Here is an 18,981-nt window from a genome sequence, read left to right on the forward strand (position 1 = left end):
AGCAATTAGTTCAGCTCACAACTGAAAATTATATAAATGCTTTTCCTCAAGACAACCATCATACTTCAGCATACGGCATAAGTGGGAAAGACAAGTACTCAAAGACTGAGGCTTAATAAAATTAATAACTTTCACTGCTTCATCAAGAACATTCTGAAGTGAACTAGCTTTTTTTCCCGTAAGTGTGAGGTGGTGAAGAGTACCCTGACCAGGGTACCATTTGTTGCCATTGCCTGATTCATGCCAAGGTACCAGCTGTTTTCTCCTCCACTGCTTTTGTACTATGAGTGCAAATGTCAACACTTGGAAAAGGGCAGATAATGCCTTATCATTATTATGGAAATAGTCTGACGCCATGGATCCCTGAAAGGGTCTCATGGAGCCCCAGGAGTCCACAGACCAGAGAACCACAGTTTTAGACAGTTGATGGAAAATTTGGGATGGATTAATATACAGAATATATACAGAAAAGCCAAGCAAATTAAAACAAGACAGTTATTAATTCCAGTGAAAATAAAAAGTTGTGGAAGAAAGAAAAGTAACACTTAGTATTTTCATAAATATAATAGTTAAGTTTGATAGTTATGATGTAACTTTATTGGGAGGAGAGGGCCCGGAGCGGTTATGTGGGTTTGGTTGGGGGAAGTGAGTGTATGTAGAAAGAAAAATAAATTCTCTTCTTCTGTAGTGAAAAGTTTGTGTATAATGCTTAAACTGAAAAATCAAGAAGTAGCAATCAAGCTGGTTTTATAGAAATATAAAAGTAAGTACTGAAATAATCTGCTAAAAGAGGTGAAAGTGGTTATCCTTGGGGAGGGGCAGAGGAGGGAGAGGGGTGGCGGGCTGCTGTTTTCATAGTAAGCCTTTTAAACCATTTGACTGTTTGAACTATGGATACTTTAATTTTTATTTTGAAAAATTTTAAACATACGTAAAAGTTAAAAACATAGCACAATAAGCCCACTATCCCTATCTCCCAGATTCAACTATTGTCAACATTTTTTTTTCTTTGCCAAAATATTTTAAAACAAACCACAGACATCATGTCATTTCACTCATACTTATTTTGATATATGACTCTAAATAAATTGTACATTTTCTTACATAATCACAATGCCGTTAGCACACCTAACAATTGATACTAATGCCTTGGTTTCATCCAAAATCCAATACATAATTACATTTCCCAGATTGTCTCCCATTGATTTGTCCAAACTGGAATCCAAAACAAGTTACACACATTACATTTGGTTTTTACAACTCCTAAATATCTGATAGTAAGTTCCTTTTTAAGAGTCAAGAAGCAAACACTATCTGAAATACGAAGAAGGATTTGTGAAGACAGTATGCCAGCAATCAGATTTTGATGGGGGCAGGAACATGCACGGGGAAAAAAAAGAATGAAAAAGACCAGAAGGAAGTAAAATAGAATGCCAACAGTGGTTGTATTTGGGTAGTAAGACTATGAGTAATTTTTTCTACTTTTTTGTATTTTCTACTGTTTTTTTGAAAACATGTATTGCTTTTATATTTTTATAAATGCTTATTTTTGTGAAAGTTTAACTAAATAGAGAATAAAAGCCCATAGAAGAAAACTAACTTGAGTCAACAGAAAAGAACTTTGAATCTGAATTATGCCTGCCAGGGTCAGACCCAAGAAATAAAAAGCTGCCTGACCTAATGAGCTTCTAAAATATGAGGGTCATAAAAGAAGCACTAGAAAGAGGCAAACTCTGAAAACTCAATTGGTCTTTAGGGTTTCTGTTGGAGGCAGTGTCTAGTGACCAAGCCTTCTGGCACCAGGAGGCTGGAGAGCAGGTGTGAAGTAGGCACAGCGTCCAGGAGGGGATGCTGGGCCTCCATTAAACCAAGCCAAATAGGAAGTGCAAGGATTTGGACTAGGGACAGTCATGGAGCAAGACCCACTAACCACGCTCCTTGTACTGTGGTCATCCAAACACCCTACTCAGACCAAGAGATCACATGAGAGGCAGACCTGGTTGGTTAGTCCCGGGATGTAGTGACAGATGAGTCTCTCTTACTCACAGTCAAGATGCATGAAATGAGAGGTCAGATTCCAGACTCCTGTCCAAGGGATACTGCTTGTGCAAGGCAACTGGCAGGGAAAGCCTGTGTTGGGGGCGGGGGGTGAGGGGGCATGCAGATAGGAGAGTCAGGGAACCAGAGAAAGCCGGTTAGGAGGGAGGTGAGCCTGCATCAAGAACCCGAATGAATGAGGAGGAGGGTGGCCAAAGCCTGAGGCTGGGTTTGTATGTACTGGTGGCCTCTTGTGGTATAAGGGCTTGGACTTAGAAAGAGCCAGAGCAGGGCCAACAGCATCATGCCCCTACTGCTGTATGACACAGCCACCAGTTCCACCTGGACTTGAAGTGGAGAAAACTTTGTGCTTTTCCTTAGTCTACTGGAATGTCTTACTTTCTGGAGCAGGTGTGGTCAGCTATAGAAAGGCTATTCTAACTTTTTTTAAACATTCCCTAGATTTTTTGAAACATCCAAGAAAATCTTGGTCATATATGCTTTCATTAAACCAGTGACCAGATTTTTAGATTAGTAAACTCTAAAGGATCCATTTTTGATGTATTTCTCACATATTGGTTGTGAGAATATTGTTCTCTGATCTAGAAATTTGTGATTATATATTGTCATAAGGAAAAACAAACCTAAATAAATCTTATGCTTTATAAGATTCAACTCTGGTACCGTGAAATCTACTTTGACCGTGTCAGTCCAGTGACCTCATTATCTCCTGAACACCTCTGTCATTTCTGTCTCACTTAGTGCTAAGGTCCTGCAAAACAGAGACCACGTCTCTGTGCCCCACTTCAGAGGCATCTTGATTTGGTCTTACACTTTAAAGAAAGTCACAGCAATGAATCTGACTTGATAACTAAGTCCTTAGGCCTTAGAACTATAAAATCTCAGGGTCAGTGGTCAGAATAATAAAGGAAGGGTCTCATAGTTAGAGTAGCTGTCCACAGCTTAGATCTCCCACACACCCCTACCATGTGCTGTCTTGCTCAGTTAGAATGCAAGAGAGTGCTCCAGAAGTTGCCCATTTCAACCTCAGTCAATGGCAGTCTCATTTCAGCCATTTATGCAGGCCAAAACCATGAGGTCATTATTGACTTTGGTCTTTCTCTTACCCCTCACATCCAGTCCACCAGTAAATCACCTCAGCTTTGCCTTCTCACTGCCTTCAGAATCTATCCCCTTTCTTACCACTGCCTGCACTGTCAACTGGGTCCAAGCTACCCTCCGCCCCCCACTGAACTACAGTGGCCTCCTAAGGGTTATGCTAGCTTCTGTACCACCCCCTCTTCATCTTCTCTCTACACAGCAGTCAGAGTGAGCCTTCTAAATCAGAAGTTAGGTCTTATCTTCCTCCTTTATTTATTTATTTATTTATTTTTGGTAAGGAAGATTGGCCCTGAGCCAATATCTGTTGCCAATCTTCCTCTTTTTGCTTGAGGAAGATTGTCCCTGAACTAACATCTGTGCCAGTCTTCCTCTATTTTGTATATGGGACACAGCATGGCTTGATGAGTGCTGTGTAGGTCCGTGCCCAGGATCCAAACCCGTGAACCCTGGGCCGCTTAAGCAGAGTGTGCAAACTTAACCACTACACCACCAGGACAGCTCCATCTCTCCTTTTTTAAAACTCTTCAGTTTCTCATTAGAATGAAATCTAAAAAAAGTGTTTACAATGGGGCTTTTTTCCTGCTCTTTTCTCCCTATCTTCTCTGCTAGAAATACATGGACTACAGAGTCTCTTCTCATTTCCCAGAGCATCTTTGCTCACATGGGAAAAGCTGGCTTTTACTGTGTAACTGAGCTTTCCACTACGTAGCAGCTCCCCAGCCCGAATTCCATGACCTGACTTCAGTTGAAGTCAAACTTCCCTATCTGCCGTCTAAGGACATCTGTCAAGTGTCTGCCCGTTCCTTGTAGCTTACCTTGTAGGATAATCTTTCCAGTCCCTGCCTAACACACCCCATTTTGAACATTGGACATTGTAGAACTGTGGTATGTACCAGTTCAGCCTGTCTTTCTTCAGCTGGACCTTCAGTGCTACTTAGAAATCCTTTTTATTTATTGTTAATGTAGCTGTTTCAAACCTTTATTCTTGGCTCCAGCCTTCATCTTTGCCTTGCATTCCTCTTTCCTTCAAGATCCACGTTCCCCAGGCGAAACTCAGTTCTCCTCCTTGGAAACCAGAGAGACCAGCCAGCTTGACCTGCTGAAGTCCCCTCTTCAGAGAGTCAAAATTCCTCTCTGCCCTTCCTCGTCCTTTTCTCTCTCTCTACGCAGTAAAACGTGCTCCTGTTCCAACCTGAATTTGAGCCCTCTGTTCTCTAGCTCTTTTAATGGCATCAGCATCCTCTGAGCCACTCAGACTCGGTCTCTAGTCTGCTTCACATCTGCTACATCCGAGCAGTTCGAAGTGCTAACAGTCTACCTTTGCAAAGTGTCTCTGATCAATCCTCTTTTCTGTTACCACAGTCACAGCCCCCGCTCAAATCCTTGCCATCCTTCCTTAGGATGGTTGGGGGAGACTGTTCACGGACTCTCCATTCTATTTCCCCACTGCTGTTAGATGACTTTCTAGAAGCTGAATCTGGTTCTATTGCACTGTTGCTCAACATCCTCTTACAGCATGACAGTGAGCTATGATTATCCACAAAAGTCCAATCTCCAGAGCATGACATGCGAAGACCTCCCCAACTACATGACCATCCACAACCCATCCTCCAGTCTCCTCAGCCTCTGAAGGGTTTGTTGGGCCTAGTATGGAATTGCCACACTTCTGAGTCTTTGCATATGCTTTTCCCTCTTCCTAGAATCTCCTTCCCCTCATCTCTACCAGTATGAATCCTACTTAGCCTTCGAGATCCAGCTGAAATGTCACTTCTTCCATGAAACTGTTGTTAGTCCTTCATTTACTCACTTAGTAAATATTCACTAGGTATTTGATCTGTTCAAACACTATACAAAGTATTGAAGATACAGGAATTAAATATGCAGTGAAATAGAAGCAGTAGTTATCTCCTGATGGTGGATTTATAGGAGATGTTTCTTCTTCTCCTTTTCCCACCTGTATTTTAAATTTTCTGTGATGAATGCATATTACCATTGTAGTAAAAGGAAAGTAAGAATTATTTTGAGACTTTTCTCCCTGTTTTTTTAACATGAAAAAACAAAAAATAAAAAACGTTTTTTTAATATAAAGATGAGAGATGTTGAAGTATGTTTGTAGGCTGTGTGGGAAGACGAATGGAAAAGGAGATGTGGAAGATGAGGAAAGAAGGAACAGGTTTTTGGAGCTAGGTCATGAAGGAAGTGGGAGGCTCAGGACCCAAACCTCAGAGGAGGGATTAGCTCCCAATAGGAGGCCGAGGACCACCTGAGAAGATGCTCAGACGGGAGAACCCCCAACATCCCTGTCAGAATCCATTTTCCCATCTTTCCTCCCCTGTAGCATCTGTCAACTGCACGTTAGAGCCATTTGTGCACAGATCTGTTGTCCTACTAGTTTTAATATCCTTGTAAGCAGAGCCCATTCTTAATTATTTTAATCTCTCCCCACCACCACAGCACAGTGCCATGTACCCCCAAAATGCTCAAAAATGATTTCATAAAGTGAATTGCATATCTGTTTTCACAGCTCGTTCTCCATTTAATCTGGTTAATTAGAATGATGCTCCCCTTGGTAAGGCATTTTTGTCTGCAGCAGCCTTCTCAGCACTCCTGGGCCGTATCCTGGCTGTCGAGGAGGGACTAACACAGCCCACGCCGGGAAAGGTGTGCTGCTGCTTCCCGACCCCTCCTCGGACTTTTACCCCAACTGCTTTTCCATGACCACCCTGCTGCTGCCACCCATAGAAATCTCTGGAACTTGAAAAATAAAATGATGTGCTCTTCTGGGGTCAACATAGGTGTCTGAGACTCATGCATAGTATCGTGTAACTTGGGGCTTCAGTTAATGATAAAGAAATGCAGCGTTGTGTTTCGTGTTTCATCCTTGGACAGTGCAGTGGGAATCTTGCCCAAGCAGCTCCCAGTGAGAGACAATAGCTTCAAAGACTGATTCTGAGAATAATAGAAAAGTTCCTAGAATATCTAACTTTAGTCCTTAGCAGAGCTGGGGCAGAATTGTTCTATTTCAGGCCTGTAAAGACAGCCTAGGACCAGAGAAGCCTTTGGCAGAACTCTGCTGTCTTCTCCATCCCTTGTGTCCCCGTTTGCTAATGAAGGGACCAAGCAATTAGAGGCTTACCTAAGGTCGCTTCAAGGTAACAGCAGACTAAATCGTGAGCACAAATTTTGCTGTGTATCCTTGGTATTAAAATAAGAATTCAAAGTAAAATATTGTCAAGAAATAAAAAACGAAACTGAAAGAGACATTTATCATTAATGACTGTCATGGAGAGCTAAAAGTCATTTGTAATCAGCTTTTCTCCTGTATTTTGATGTTCCTAATAGTGAATTTGATTTAAATCTAGGAACTTGGGCCCTGAGGTTAGTAAACAATATGACAGGTCACTGTGCTAGGTGTCTTTAAAAGAAGGATGGACCTCTGTTTTTGAGAGATTGCTTAAGGTTGGTCTTGTTGAAAGGCTGGGGCTGAATTAACCTTACTTCTTTAGAATCTGTGCTTCTGCGCTTCCTGGGTCTGTGTGAACCCAGTCCTTGGAAGGCTTCCACCATGGCTCTCCTAACCCTTCCTCCCTCTCCCCCACCTCCAACTTCCTTCCCACAGCCTGTGGGCCTCCCAGTATGCCACCTTTAAAGACTCCTCCTGCCCTCCCCATCCCCACGCAACTGTCTGCCATTAAAGGGAACACTCCAAGGACTGCTCAGGCTTGGCACCCTCATCCTCTGTCGTAGGAATGGAATTTTTGTCTCCTAATGACATCTGGGCCTTCAGGTTCTTCTCACCATCCTGCCATTTCCTAGATTTGCAAGGCAAACACTTGAGGAAGTTTCCTGGTTTCCTTCCTCTTAGGCTTAGAAGTTTAGACAGCTGTCTTCAGGTCAAGATGGGAAGGGGCCCATTACAGGCTGGGGGTCAGCCAGGCTGATGGCAGGTGACCTGAGATACTAGAAGAGAGTACAGTTTACTCAGTTAGGCTTGTTTTCTGTACAAATAAATCTTCCAGGAAATTCTAGCACACAAACTGCCTTATAAACTAAAACAGGCTGGCAAACACGTGGTCCTCTGCTGCCCATGCTCCCTCCTCAGCGCCCTTGGCAGAGGTCTCTGGTGGGCCCAGTGCAGCCTCACAGCCTCTCCACGCAGTAGGAGAGGACGCAGCTAGGTCTAAATGAAGTGTGTCGCTGACGGTGCTTCCCTCTTGTTATTTACTCTTTAATCCTACCGTGGTCTTCCCTGTTGTTCTTCAAGAAGTGGCCTGTGGCTCACTCACTCACTCACAGTGGCCCTGGCACAAGGAGTGAGCCTAGCGGAGGAGACCCCTGCTCGCTCCTCAGCCAGCTGCCACCCCACTGCCTCTGCCCCCTGCAGGCACTAGCACCTTCCTGTCACAGACTGTGGTCATCTGCCTCTCTGAGCTGTCTTGGAGCCCCTCCTCCTCTGCCCAGTTCCTTTTCAGACACGTTCTTCTTGGCACGTTTGACTTCTCTCACCACTGTCTCCCTCCCCCAGGGTGATTGCCTGGTGTTCATAGCTGTGCAGTGGCAGAAGTCTGCCCCACCCCACCCCTGGCCACCCCAGACAGCTTGGTTTTATTCCAACCAGGAAAATGTTTCTTTCTTCCTGATATGTTTTTTATTTAACTGTATATTTTACATACAGAATCCCAGAGCTGTTCAGAAATGACATTACATCTAATTACTTAAAATTACAAATTAACCCCATTAGCAGTTTTGTGAACTAGAGATTTCTTAGTAAGCCACTGACATTTCTTAGAAGATAAATTTTAAAATACATTTGAATGGCAGTGAACAGTTTTCAAAGAATGTGGCGGTTTCCTCACAACTTTGTATCTATAAAGTATGGAAAGTTGGTATATTTTGGGGCATACTTGTTTTCTTTATTTCACCGTCTATCTCTGTCTGTTTTGTGTGACTTTTCACAAATCCCCAGCCTATTTTCTCAACTGTAAAATGGGCTGAATAATGCACTCCTCCCAGATGTGTTAAAGAGATTTTAAAAAGTAGTAGGTGTGGGAGCGCTCTGCTGCAGTGTCATGCTGTTTCCTGTCTTACCTGGTGCAGGAAAGTAGGTCTTGACCTATACATTATTTGCTCTTCTCCAACCAGGTTTTCCCAGCCATATGCCTTCAGTCGTTGTTGGCTTGGTATTTAATCTGACGTTCTAGTAGTGTCCTAGAGTGTCTGCAGAAAACTTGCTGTCTGCAGAAAGGAAGTGACCCAAATCCTGTGATTAAGCAAAGGAAGGAGAAAAGACACGATCTCCTTTCTGAAGGGTTTTGTTTATGAAGCTTCCTGTGGCTTTTTTACTTTTTCCATGAAAAACTCTTTGTCCTTTTGTCTTCTGCCACTGGCCCTGGTTTTGGATGGGGCGTTGATGTGAATATAGTTTCCAAATTGGAAATTAATGAGGTGTTCCATCCAGAGAGGCCTTCCTCCCATACTGTAAGGCATGCTGCCCCTGGACCTCCCCCCGCCCTTGAGTCTTTGCTTTCCTGCTGCCCTTCTCTGTGTAAGGCTGCAGTGGACATCCTTGCTTCCCTGCTCCCTCACAAGATGGTTTCAAGCCTGTTTTCCTGGCCTAAGAATTTTCTTAGTCTGTGTGTCAGGAACGATTCCCAGAAACACTGGATTGTGTTAAAGCAGGATAGGTTCTGCTGCCTGAGGCCACTGTCACTGGGCCAGGAGGTTCTTGATGGCTCTTCAGAGCTGCCACTTCAGCCCTTTGTATCTCCAAAAAGAAGGTTGGTACAGATTTTCTGATGCAGGCATTATGGGGAGGGGGAGCTCAAGTAAGGTGAAAAAGCTATAACAAACTTCTCGTCAGCGCTGTTGGCTCAGATGTGGTGGTGCTCATGTGTACTGTTAAGCAGGGCATCTGTCATTCACTGAGAAGGAAACAAACTTAAGGAGCAGAGGTGCCCATTAAGAAAAAAGTGGCTTGTTCTGCTTCGGTGGCCCGGGGTTCACTGGTTCGGATCCTGGGTACAGACATGGCACCACTTGGCAAGCCATGCTATGGTAGGTGTCCCACATATAAAGTAGGGGAAGATGGGCACAGATGTTAGCTCAGGGCCGGTCTTCCTCAGCAAAAAGAGGAAGATTGGCAGCTGATGTTGGCTCGGGACTAATCTTCCTCAAAAAAATAAATGTGGTTTAGGGAAGATGTTCAACATCATTAACTATCACGGAAATGCAAAGCAAAACTACAATGAGATATCACCTCACACCCATCAGAATGGCTACAATTAACAAGACAGGAAATAACAAGTGTTGGAGAGGATGTGAAGAAAAGGGGACCCTCATACACTGCTGATGGGAGTGCAAACTGGTGCAGCCACTATGGAAAACAGTATGGAGCTTCCTCAAAAAATTAAGAATAGAACTACCATACGATCCAGCTATTCCACTGCTGGGTGTTTATCCAAAGAACACAAATGCATAAAGACATATGCACCCCTATGTTTGTCGCAGCATTATTCACAATAGCCAAGACTTGGAAGCAGCTTAGGTGCCCATCAAGGGATGAATGGATAAAGAAGATGTGGTATATATACACAATGGAATATTACTCAGTCATAAGAAACGATGAAATCCAGCCATTTGTGACAACATGGATGGACCTTGAGAGTATTATGCTAAGCGAAATAAGTTAGAGGGAGAAAGTCAAATACTGTATGATCTCTCTCGTAAGTAGAAGATAAAAACAACAACAAACAATCACATAGAGACAAAGATTGGATTGGTGGTTACCAGAGGGGAAGCGAGGAGGAAGGAGGGCGAAAGGAGTGATTAGGTACACGTGTGTGGTAATGGATGGTAATTAGTCTTTGGGTCGTGAACATGATGTAATCTACACAGAAATCAAAATATAATGATGTATACCTGAGATTTATATAATGTTATAAACCAGTGTTACCACAATAAAAAATAATTTTTTTTAAACGGCTCAAACTGAGATAGTGCAGACAATGTGTGTGGTTAGTGAGCTGTGATACAGAGTGGTAGATTTCTTATTTTGCCAAGTTATAGGTAATAAATTTTAAGAACTCTTCAGGATTAAAAGTAGCCCCTGGTACAGTCAGAGGGTTCAGAGGGAGCAGCAAAGCTCTGTTTAGAGCCAGGATACATGGGCTTGGAGGTGGCAAGGTGTCTAGGAACCTCGTGAAACTTACTGCAGAATTTTGTGCATAAATATTTCTGGGGAGATGGCCTGAAGCTGTCATTAGATTGGTAAAGCAGTCTTCACCCACCAGTTCACGTGAAAATTGATGCCCACTCAAGGTGGTACAGTCTCCTTGTGTGAGGTGGTTACCCTGTGTAAGTGTGTAGTGGTCTCCTGTGTCCTCCAGAAGAAAGAGACACAGACCCCAGGAAACCAGATATCCTACGACCTCGTTGCCTGAGGGAACTTACGAGACTACTTGTAAAGTGTCTGCAAGAGGGGAGTGGAATAGAATGGAAAGGAAAGTTTCCCCAAGCATGCTAAAGATAGACTGTCAAACAAAATGTGGACACACAGAAGGGGGAGGATTGACTGGGTTTGGAATGAAATGGAGAAAAGGAAACAAGCTGAGTCTCCAGGGGGAAACTTTGTGACCACAAGAATGAGTAGGTCGTGGCCCTGTCATTCTAGAGGAGGTTGGAGCAACTCCATTAGTGGGAAGTTTTCAGGAAATGTGGATGTGATAGAAGGACAAACACGGGCTGACCTTGAAGAGGGCTCTTCTGGAGACCTGCACACACCACTTCCCACGGGACTGTTGGACAATACCTGGAGCTGGCTCTACAGTTTCTCCTGCATTCGGCACACACAAACAGACACCACCTGAGAGCCAAATTCAGGACCCGCTTGCCACAGCAGAAGAGTCATGAGCAAGATATTTGATTCACTTGCGTTTTTGGATAGGAATGGTTCTTGAAATAATCCAAAAAGTGTAGTTTGAGGATTTTTTTTTAAGACAATTAAAGTCTGATATTACAGATCCAAGACACTTTATAATAAGACTCTTTGCACTGAATCAAAGAGAAATGTAAGTGGTTGCTACCATTCATTCTCCTTCTGTGCTTCATAGCTGCCATCTTAAGGGTATTGGTTCTTCCTTCAAGGGAAGGTGAGTGTATCAGAGGGGCCTCTAGGCTCCCAGGGTAGAAGCTGTTTTCCATAGAGGCTTTGCGACATGGACAGCTTCTCTGCACTGGGCTCTCTCCTTTCCCCACTGGAAACACCTATGGATCCTTCAGATGGCCTTCTTTCGGGAAGCATTGTCTCTGAGCTTGGGGTTTGAACGGTTTGGCTGCTGAAAAGGAAGGCAGGAGGAATGTTTGCCAGCCCAGGCTGAAAGGTTCTGCTACTGACTGGAGCTCCCTCCCTTCTCCCGAGCCCACTCTGTGGCTCAGCACATCTGGCTTTTCCATGCTCATGAATCTTATTTCCCACAGCATTGATCTCAGAGCATTTCCACTTTCTTTATGCTCTGAAGCCTCCCCCAGACTCCTCCCCATTCTTTTTCTTACACTTGACTCTATAGACTGGGGCTATCTGATATGAGCACTTTCAATTTCCCTCTTCTTCCCTTCAAGATCACCTCCCTTGCCTCTTGCCTCCCCTTCCTTCCTGCCTCCTCTCCAAGCCCCTCTTCCTCTCATGGATGGGTGACCTCTACTTGGCCTGAGAGCCTTTCGTTCTCTTGTATCTTCAATCTTCCTTTTTACTTGCTTCTTCCCTTCACCCTGCGAACACAGCACAATCCTCTGTCCTGCCATCCTTCTGGAAGCAGACATCCACACTCAATGCATTGCCTCCACTGCTAGCCATCCACCTATCCTGAACCCAAAGCTCCCCAAACTTTTTCACATCATGACACGCAGAGAAGATGTTGCTATTTGAATGGCACATGGGGTGTGCACGCCAGGCTGATGGAAGGCAGAGCTCTGGCTGCCCTCCTGGTGAGAGGAACCATTATGGCGTGGCAGCATCTCGTAATCTATTCACAGCACAAGCCTGAAAGCTTTGCAGTTTGACTCTGTACCCCCCCCCTCATATTTTTCCCCCTAAAACAGGCTTCCTAAAGATCACCAATAAGCAAATGCTAAAAGCGAAGACTTTTTCTTTGTTTTCATCCTCCTTGAGTCCAAGTGGTATCTGACATATGCTAGAGGTTAAAAGCTCGGACTCTGGGGCGCAACTGCCCGGGTTCAGTTCCTGGTTTTGCCATTCTCTAGCGGTATGACCCCGGGCACATTACTTAGTGTGGCTGTGCCTTAGTTTCCTCGTTTGCAGAATGAGGATAATAAAACACTTACCTCATAGGGTTGCCATGTGAATTAAATAGTTGTTGTGTGTATAGTATGGAAAGTGTATATATGGTGCCTGTCTACGTGCTACGTGTCTGTTGTTGCTTTTGTGTACCTCTTTCTTAAAGCCTTTTTCTCCTGCTTTTCCTAACAGTGGATGCTTCTGATTTTTCTCCTATCTCTTTGAGCTCTCTTGTTTTTCATCTCCAGCTTCTCTTTTTGCTCCCTAAAATGGGGGAGGTGGTTGAGAATGCAGCTTCAACTCTTTTCCTTGGACTTTCCAGTTGATGATGCCTGCTCCCCTCCTCCAGACTAGTCATCTCCCCGTGCCCCAGGCCCACACCCCGACTGCCTGCTACATGCCCACATCTGGATCTCCTCCTCGCATCTCAGACTCAGGAGTCCCCAAGATATTTTGTTTGTTTTATTTTTGTTTTAAAAGTAATAAATGCTCATCATAGAAAATACAGACAAATTGAAAGGATAAAATACAGATCAACAGTAATTCTACCACTCAGCAAGCACTACCGCTAAACTTGGGTGTATCTGCTTTGAGCCCAGTGGGTCTTATCCTGGACCGAGTTTCCCCCAGGGGAAGTTTGGCAGTGTGTGGACACATTTGTGGTTGTCAGCTCCAAGGGTTGAGGGGAGGTGCTGCTGGCATTTAGTAGGTAGAATTCAAGGATACTGATAAATAAAGATTTTACAATGCACAGGACAGCCCCCCGTCCAACAACAAAGAATTAGTCCAATAGTGCTGAGCTTGAGAAGCCCTCTTCTGGACCTTTATTTCTACATAAGTGCCCCAAATAGAGTAAGTTGGAGGTGGTTTTCTCTTTCTGCCTCCATCCTGCTTCTCTACCTGTGTTCTCTGTTTCTGTCAGTGGCCCCCCCCCTTCTCCCTCATCCCACATCTGATCCATTACCAAGCCCACAGATTCCCCATCTGTCATCATTCATTGATGAAAAAGCCTCCAGCAGGTCCTTCACTTCAAGTCTCCTTCTTGGCCTTGCCTGTGCCACCGCATGCATGGAGGCCTTCCCTCGGCCTCCACTGCCTGTTAAGTCTAAGCTCCCTGAGGGCAGTAGCTTCTGCATCTGATTGGTCTGTATGCCTAGCCAGAACCTAACACCATTCTGAGTGCAAAGTCAGTGCTCAGTAAATCCCTGTAGAATGTGTATGCATAAATGGTTGCATGAAAGGAAAACTTGAGAAAAATTCTCCTCACAGCCTGTTCATCTCTGCAGATCCTTGATGAATGGTTTGGCCGGACTATCATCCGCTCCTGCACCAAACTGAGCTATGAACATGCACAGAGCATGATTGAAAGCCCTACTAAGAAAATCCCTGAGAAGGAGCTGCCCCCCATCTCCCCGGAGCACACCAGTGAGGAGGTACACCGGGCTGTCTTGAATCTCCACGGAATTGCAAAGGAGCTACGCAAGCAGCGATTTGTGGATGGCGCCCTGCGTTTGGATCAGGTCAGTCACCCTTTTTTTCAATGCAACCAACAGATTGGACTTGTGCCTGAACCCAGTATGCATGAGATTTAGCATGACAGTCTTGGGCCCTTCCCTCCTGCTTTCCACAATCGCTGCACTAAAACAGTGTTCTCTGAGGCAGGCGGGAGCTAACTCCCACCCAGCCTCCCGAACTCCACAGGCTCACGAGGCCTAATGACGTGAGTCAGGGCAAAAGGGTGGTGTCTCTGTGGGCGACTCTGTGACCAAAACTCCTAGCTGGTCTTCCCTGGTAAGGCTGTGTCCAGTATTTGATCCTCACCTCAGTTTCTACCTCAAATCCCTCTTAATGGAGGCAGGAACAGGAAACATGGAAGTTTAGAAGGCAGTTAATCAGTATCTGATTGTGAGGCTTAAAAAAAAGTGCTTCTTAATCTCTGTCTTCCAGAAAGAGTTACGTGTTTACAAATTCTAGATTACTATCTGAAGAAGCAGAGAACTGAGGAGTCTGTAGAACGTTGGCTATTGGAGAAAATGATGACCTGGAATGGTAGAGACTACTCGAGGCCCTGCCAGGCCTTCTGGGACTCAGACAGCTGTCACTCAAACCCAGTCGAATTACCATGTCTGACACTTGGTAACTCTTAAGATCCAGGAATTATTTCCTCATTACTTGTCAGGACATTATAGAGTAGAGCCTGTGTTCTGTATCGTGCAATTTTTTTCTTCTCATTTATGCTTCTTACGCAAACCCCAGAGAACTGGCTTTCCCTGGTCACTGTGTGCTATGGGAAACCTCTGGGTGTTTGAAAAATGAGTTGGGCCACAGGCCTGGCTGAGGGAGCTGTTTATCAGACCATTGGCAGAGCATAGCCTCACAGAGAATTCTTTCTCTGAACCTTTGAGCCTGGAGAGATCTCAAAAGTCTTGTTTTAAAACTTTCTACTCGAAGATTTCGTTTCATCCCACCTTTTGTGATATACTTAACACAAATGCTTCTCAGCGGACATTGTAAATGGTTACTGCCCTGGGCCTAGGAATAAGTTAACAGCTCTTGGGATGAGTGGATAATCTGTTCTGCCTGTGCTTGTGGGAGTCAAGGTGTCTTCTGGAGCTCTCGTGCTCCTCCTTCCCTTGCCTGGGCTCAGGCAGCCTGAGCAGTCTGCTCAAGAATGCTGATAAGGAGACAGTAGGCAGAGTGGCTGCTGAAGAAGACAGCAAAGCCAGTGGAAGAGGACCAAAGGCATAGGAGATGACAGAATATCTCTTTCCTTCCTTGAGTGAAGTCCTTTGGGGGGGTGTGAACATGCTGTCATTGTCACTCACCAGTGGCTGCCTGGTTGTCAAATCCAAGGATGCTTTTTAGTTCTTGCTTCCTAGTCTTCTGTCCTGCATTTGACCCTTTGTAGCTTCACCTCTTGCTTCTCTGCTTCCCTTCGTACATCTTCAGTGATGTCCTGCTGGTCCCTTTACAGAAGCCTCTTCCTCTGCTCACCCCTTTAGGATTGGCATTCCCTGGGGGTCTACCCCACCCTCTTTCTTTTTCCTCCATCCACACTCCCTTCCTGAATGAATTCCTCTACTCATAGGATTTTAACTACCAACTGGATGCTGATGATGCCACAATCTGTCTCTCTAGCCCTGCCCTCCTTCCCAGGCTCCAGACAAGCCTCTCCACCTGCCTTCTTGAACTCGTCGCCTGGATGCCCCATGATCATCTCAGCCAGTGCTCATCATTCCTTCTGCAGGACACAGTGGTCAGTGCCCATGGCATGTTACACACACTGGCTAGTGCTCCTTTCTACCTCTGTTCCCACCAGGGGAATTGTGTGTATCAGGGTCAACCCTATGTATTCCCAAACCTGGTTATGCCACTTGTACATGTTGTTTTATCATTATGCAGTTTTACTGACTATTAGGTAAACTGATCAAATAAGAGCATAAAACAGACAGCTATTGTTTCTGTGAAAAATAAGTTAAATTGTTTGGAAAAACTTGATGGGGATGAATCTTCAAAAATTCTGCTATCTGGTTGTGACAACTATAGAAGAGTAGGGGAAAAAATCATAAAATTCAGGGAGAATTCTATACCCAGATTGCTTTACAATGTCTAAGTTCTCACTCTCTTTTAAAGAAACAAAAACTAAATTATAGTTAATGAATTATGAGTGTAGTTTATTCAGAAAAAAATAGAAATCCAATTAACATATTCTTTTTTAAAAGATTTACATTTTTTAAAAAAACAGTGAATGGATGTACATTTATATAAATTAAGTTAAAACAAATGTTTAGTTATATATCTGTCTCTTCTGTATGATTCTTCTCTTTAGCTAGCTTCTTCGAATAACTAACCATCGCTTCAAGCACATCAAATGAGAGGGTTTCTGTTATAACATTTTAGAGACCTTAGCCCATCAGATTGCTATAAAGGTCAATTGAATTAAATATGCAAAGCACTCTAGAAACTGTGAAAGACTTAGTGATCTCAGCTCACATGAGGAGGGGTATGGTAGTCAGGGTAGAAGAGTGATCACGGGTTATTGATGGATACTGATCTGTTGGCGTGTCGTAAAATCAGAATTCTATTGCTGAAAATAACCTGAGGTATCTAAATCTCCTTGGCCCTCTCAATTTATAAATTAGAATGCCGAAGCCCCAAAGAGTAAATGAGTTGCTTCTGTACAAGAAATAGCTCACACTTTGTTCTCTTTTCCTTGGTTTACACCGTGCTGACTTAAAAGAGAAAAGTTTTCCTCCTTCAAAGTGAGGAAAAAACCCTCAAAAGTCCTAAGTAGGTTCCAGTTAATTAAGGTTTGAAAATAATGGATTTGCATCCTTGGAGTTGATTCCTTGGGTTCCCCAGAAAACAAGTGTGTGGAGCACAGCTTTAGAAGGAGGAGCGCATCCGTCTCCCACAGCCAGGGCCACTGGCAAGATCCTTTATAAATCAGCCGATGGCCCCATTCAGAAGTCATCGCGTTTGTTCTTCTGTGCGTACCGCCTGCATTTGCCCTCACAACAATCCATTTTTCCTTGGCGCTTTTGGTGTAGCTGCTAGAGTTGCTCTCTGATGCTTTGTTTGCCTCCATTCACTATGTCCACATTTTTGGTGGCAGTGCCCCAAAATATGTCCTTTTACACTAGCCTCAGGGAAGCTCTGTGAGAGGCCTCTCTGAAAGGGGATACCATCCATCACACAGTATGCCCTTGAGTGCAGAATAAATCTGCTAAACCAGAAGTTTCGTCTTTCCAAGAAATCAGTTTCCATGATGACCTTCAGAATGAGTGAGGTGGAGGACGCTAGTATGATGCCTATTTGTTGAGTGAAGGACCAGCTGGTTCGGAGATCACAGTGACGGCAGAAATACAGAGCAGTTTGACCACTGGGTGATTGCAGTCAACAGCTTAGACCAGAGCTGCCTCGCCTTTGGCTGAGACAGTGCATCCTCAGCCCTCAGGCTGGCTCCAGGCCCCTGGGGACTCCTGCTAGCAGTCCTATCTGCTTACCCTAGTGTGCTATCAAGTACTAGCAAGTTCTGTATGTGCTGTGAAGTGAAACAGATTGGGAAGCACTGCATTCGAGGTCAGATTACCTGCTCCAAGTTTCTCTTTTACCTCAAGCTCGAACCTAGTTCTAAAGGGTTCTAGCTCAGCGAAATGATGCTCTTCTGTTTCACTGCCCAGAAAGCACGTGTAGGTGCCACATGTGTTATTTGTGCTTTTTGATTGGATGAGTTGAATGATATCCCTTCCAGATGGTTTCTTCCATCATCATGTTTTCTGCTGCCGTGTTAATTCTAGAATTTAACACAGATGCTTATTTTATTTTATTTATTATAATGTATGTCACTCCTATTTCTTAAAAGGAGACTCCTGTAAAGGAAGCCCAGACTTTTTTGTGTTTGTAGTAAAAGTAATCATAATGGCTTATAATCATTTGCAGATCTTGAGCTCTGGGGAAAGGGAAGTGTAAGAAGCCCTCACTCCTTGTTTTGGTTCTTGTTTTGTCACTCAGACCTCCTGACAGGCCTTGGGAGTGCGCAGAGCTCCCTGGCACTCCCGGGCTCAAAGCCAGCTCCCAGGCAGCCTCCCTTCTAGGGATGAAGAGGACACTGACTATGATATGACGACAGTGCCTCGCTCCTTTGGAGTTGTGTTTTAGCCATGGCTTTCAGAAAGGATAGGAAGGGAGAATAGTGGGGTGCTAAACAGAACCCCAAAACAAAACATGCTAGGGAATATTGATTGTTTTCAGGAAACTACACCTACACCTTTCTGGGACTTTCTCTCCAGCCCCACTTAGCTCAGTCAGGTGATAGCACTTAGAGAGAGGCCACTCTGTGAGGACTTCTGGAGAGACAAGCATGATGGCCTGCAGGAAACTGCCACTCCTGGGGTCCCCCCAAGGAGGTCAGGGGATGTGAATGGCTCCTACTGAGCCACTGACTTTCTGAATTTAAGAGAATGTTGTAGTGAAGAAAATTTGATATTTCCATCTTCTTAGGCAAATTCCTCCAAACTAGAGGAGCCTTTACTAAATTCTTATATGCACCTTATTTGAATCTCACCTGGCACAGTTTTCAAGCCCAAACTTCAGGCAGTTTCTTTGAGTGGACTTGATTGTAAAGATAAACTTGTTAGTGGAAAGAATTTTTAAATACCTTGGGACACAAGTTGCTGTGAAATGCTATTATGGATGACATTGGCCTAGCCCAGCCTTTAAGTTAGGGGTCAGCAGACTTTCTGTAAAGGGCCAGACAGTAAATACTTTAGGCTTTGTGGGCCATATGGTCACTGTCTCAACCACTCAACTCTTCTGTTGTAGTAGTGTTAAACCACCCAGAGACAGACAAACGAATGTGGCTGTGTTCCAATAAGGCTAGAAAGATATTGAAATTTGAATTTCATAAAATTTTCATGTCACAAAATAGTATTCTTCCTTTGATTACTTTTCGATCATTTAAAAATGTAAAAACTATCCTTAGCTCTTAGGCCATACAAAAGCAGGTGGAGGGCCAGATTTGACCTGTG

General features: G+C 44.2%; 1 protein-coding gene across 33 annotated transcripts in view; it reads left to right on the plus strand.

Annotated features, from left to right (window-relative positions):
- DIS3L2 (DIS3 like 3'-5' exoribonuclease 2) overlaps positions 1–18,981 on the plus strand; it is a 344,241-nt gene that overhangs the window by 252,901 nt on the left and 72,359 nt on the right. For all 33 annotated transcript variants that reach the window (XR_011540208.1, XM_070620166.1, XM_070620179.1 and 30 more), the window contains one exon: positions 13,738–13,971. Coding sequence is in view for 32 of the 33 variants with exons in the window: in XM_070620166.1 (XP_070476267.1) it covers positions 13,738–13,971 (234 nt within the window). In the remaining variant the exon portion in view is untranslated. The remainder of the gene's footprint in view (positions 1–13,737; positions 13,972–18,981) is intronic.

Source organism: Equus przewalskii, chromosome 5 (assembly GCF_037783145.1).
Source record: "Equus przewalskii isolate Varuska chromosome 5, EquPr2, whole genome shotgun sequence".
Classification (NCBI taxonomy): Eukaryota; Metazoa; Chordata; class Mammalia; order Perissodactyla; family Equidae; genus Equus; species Equus przewalskii.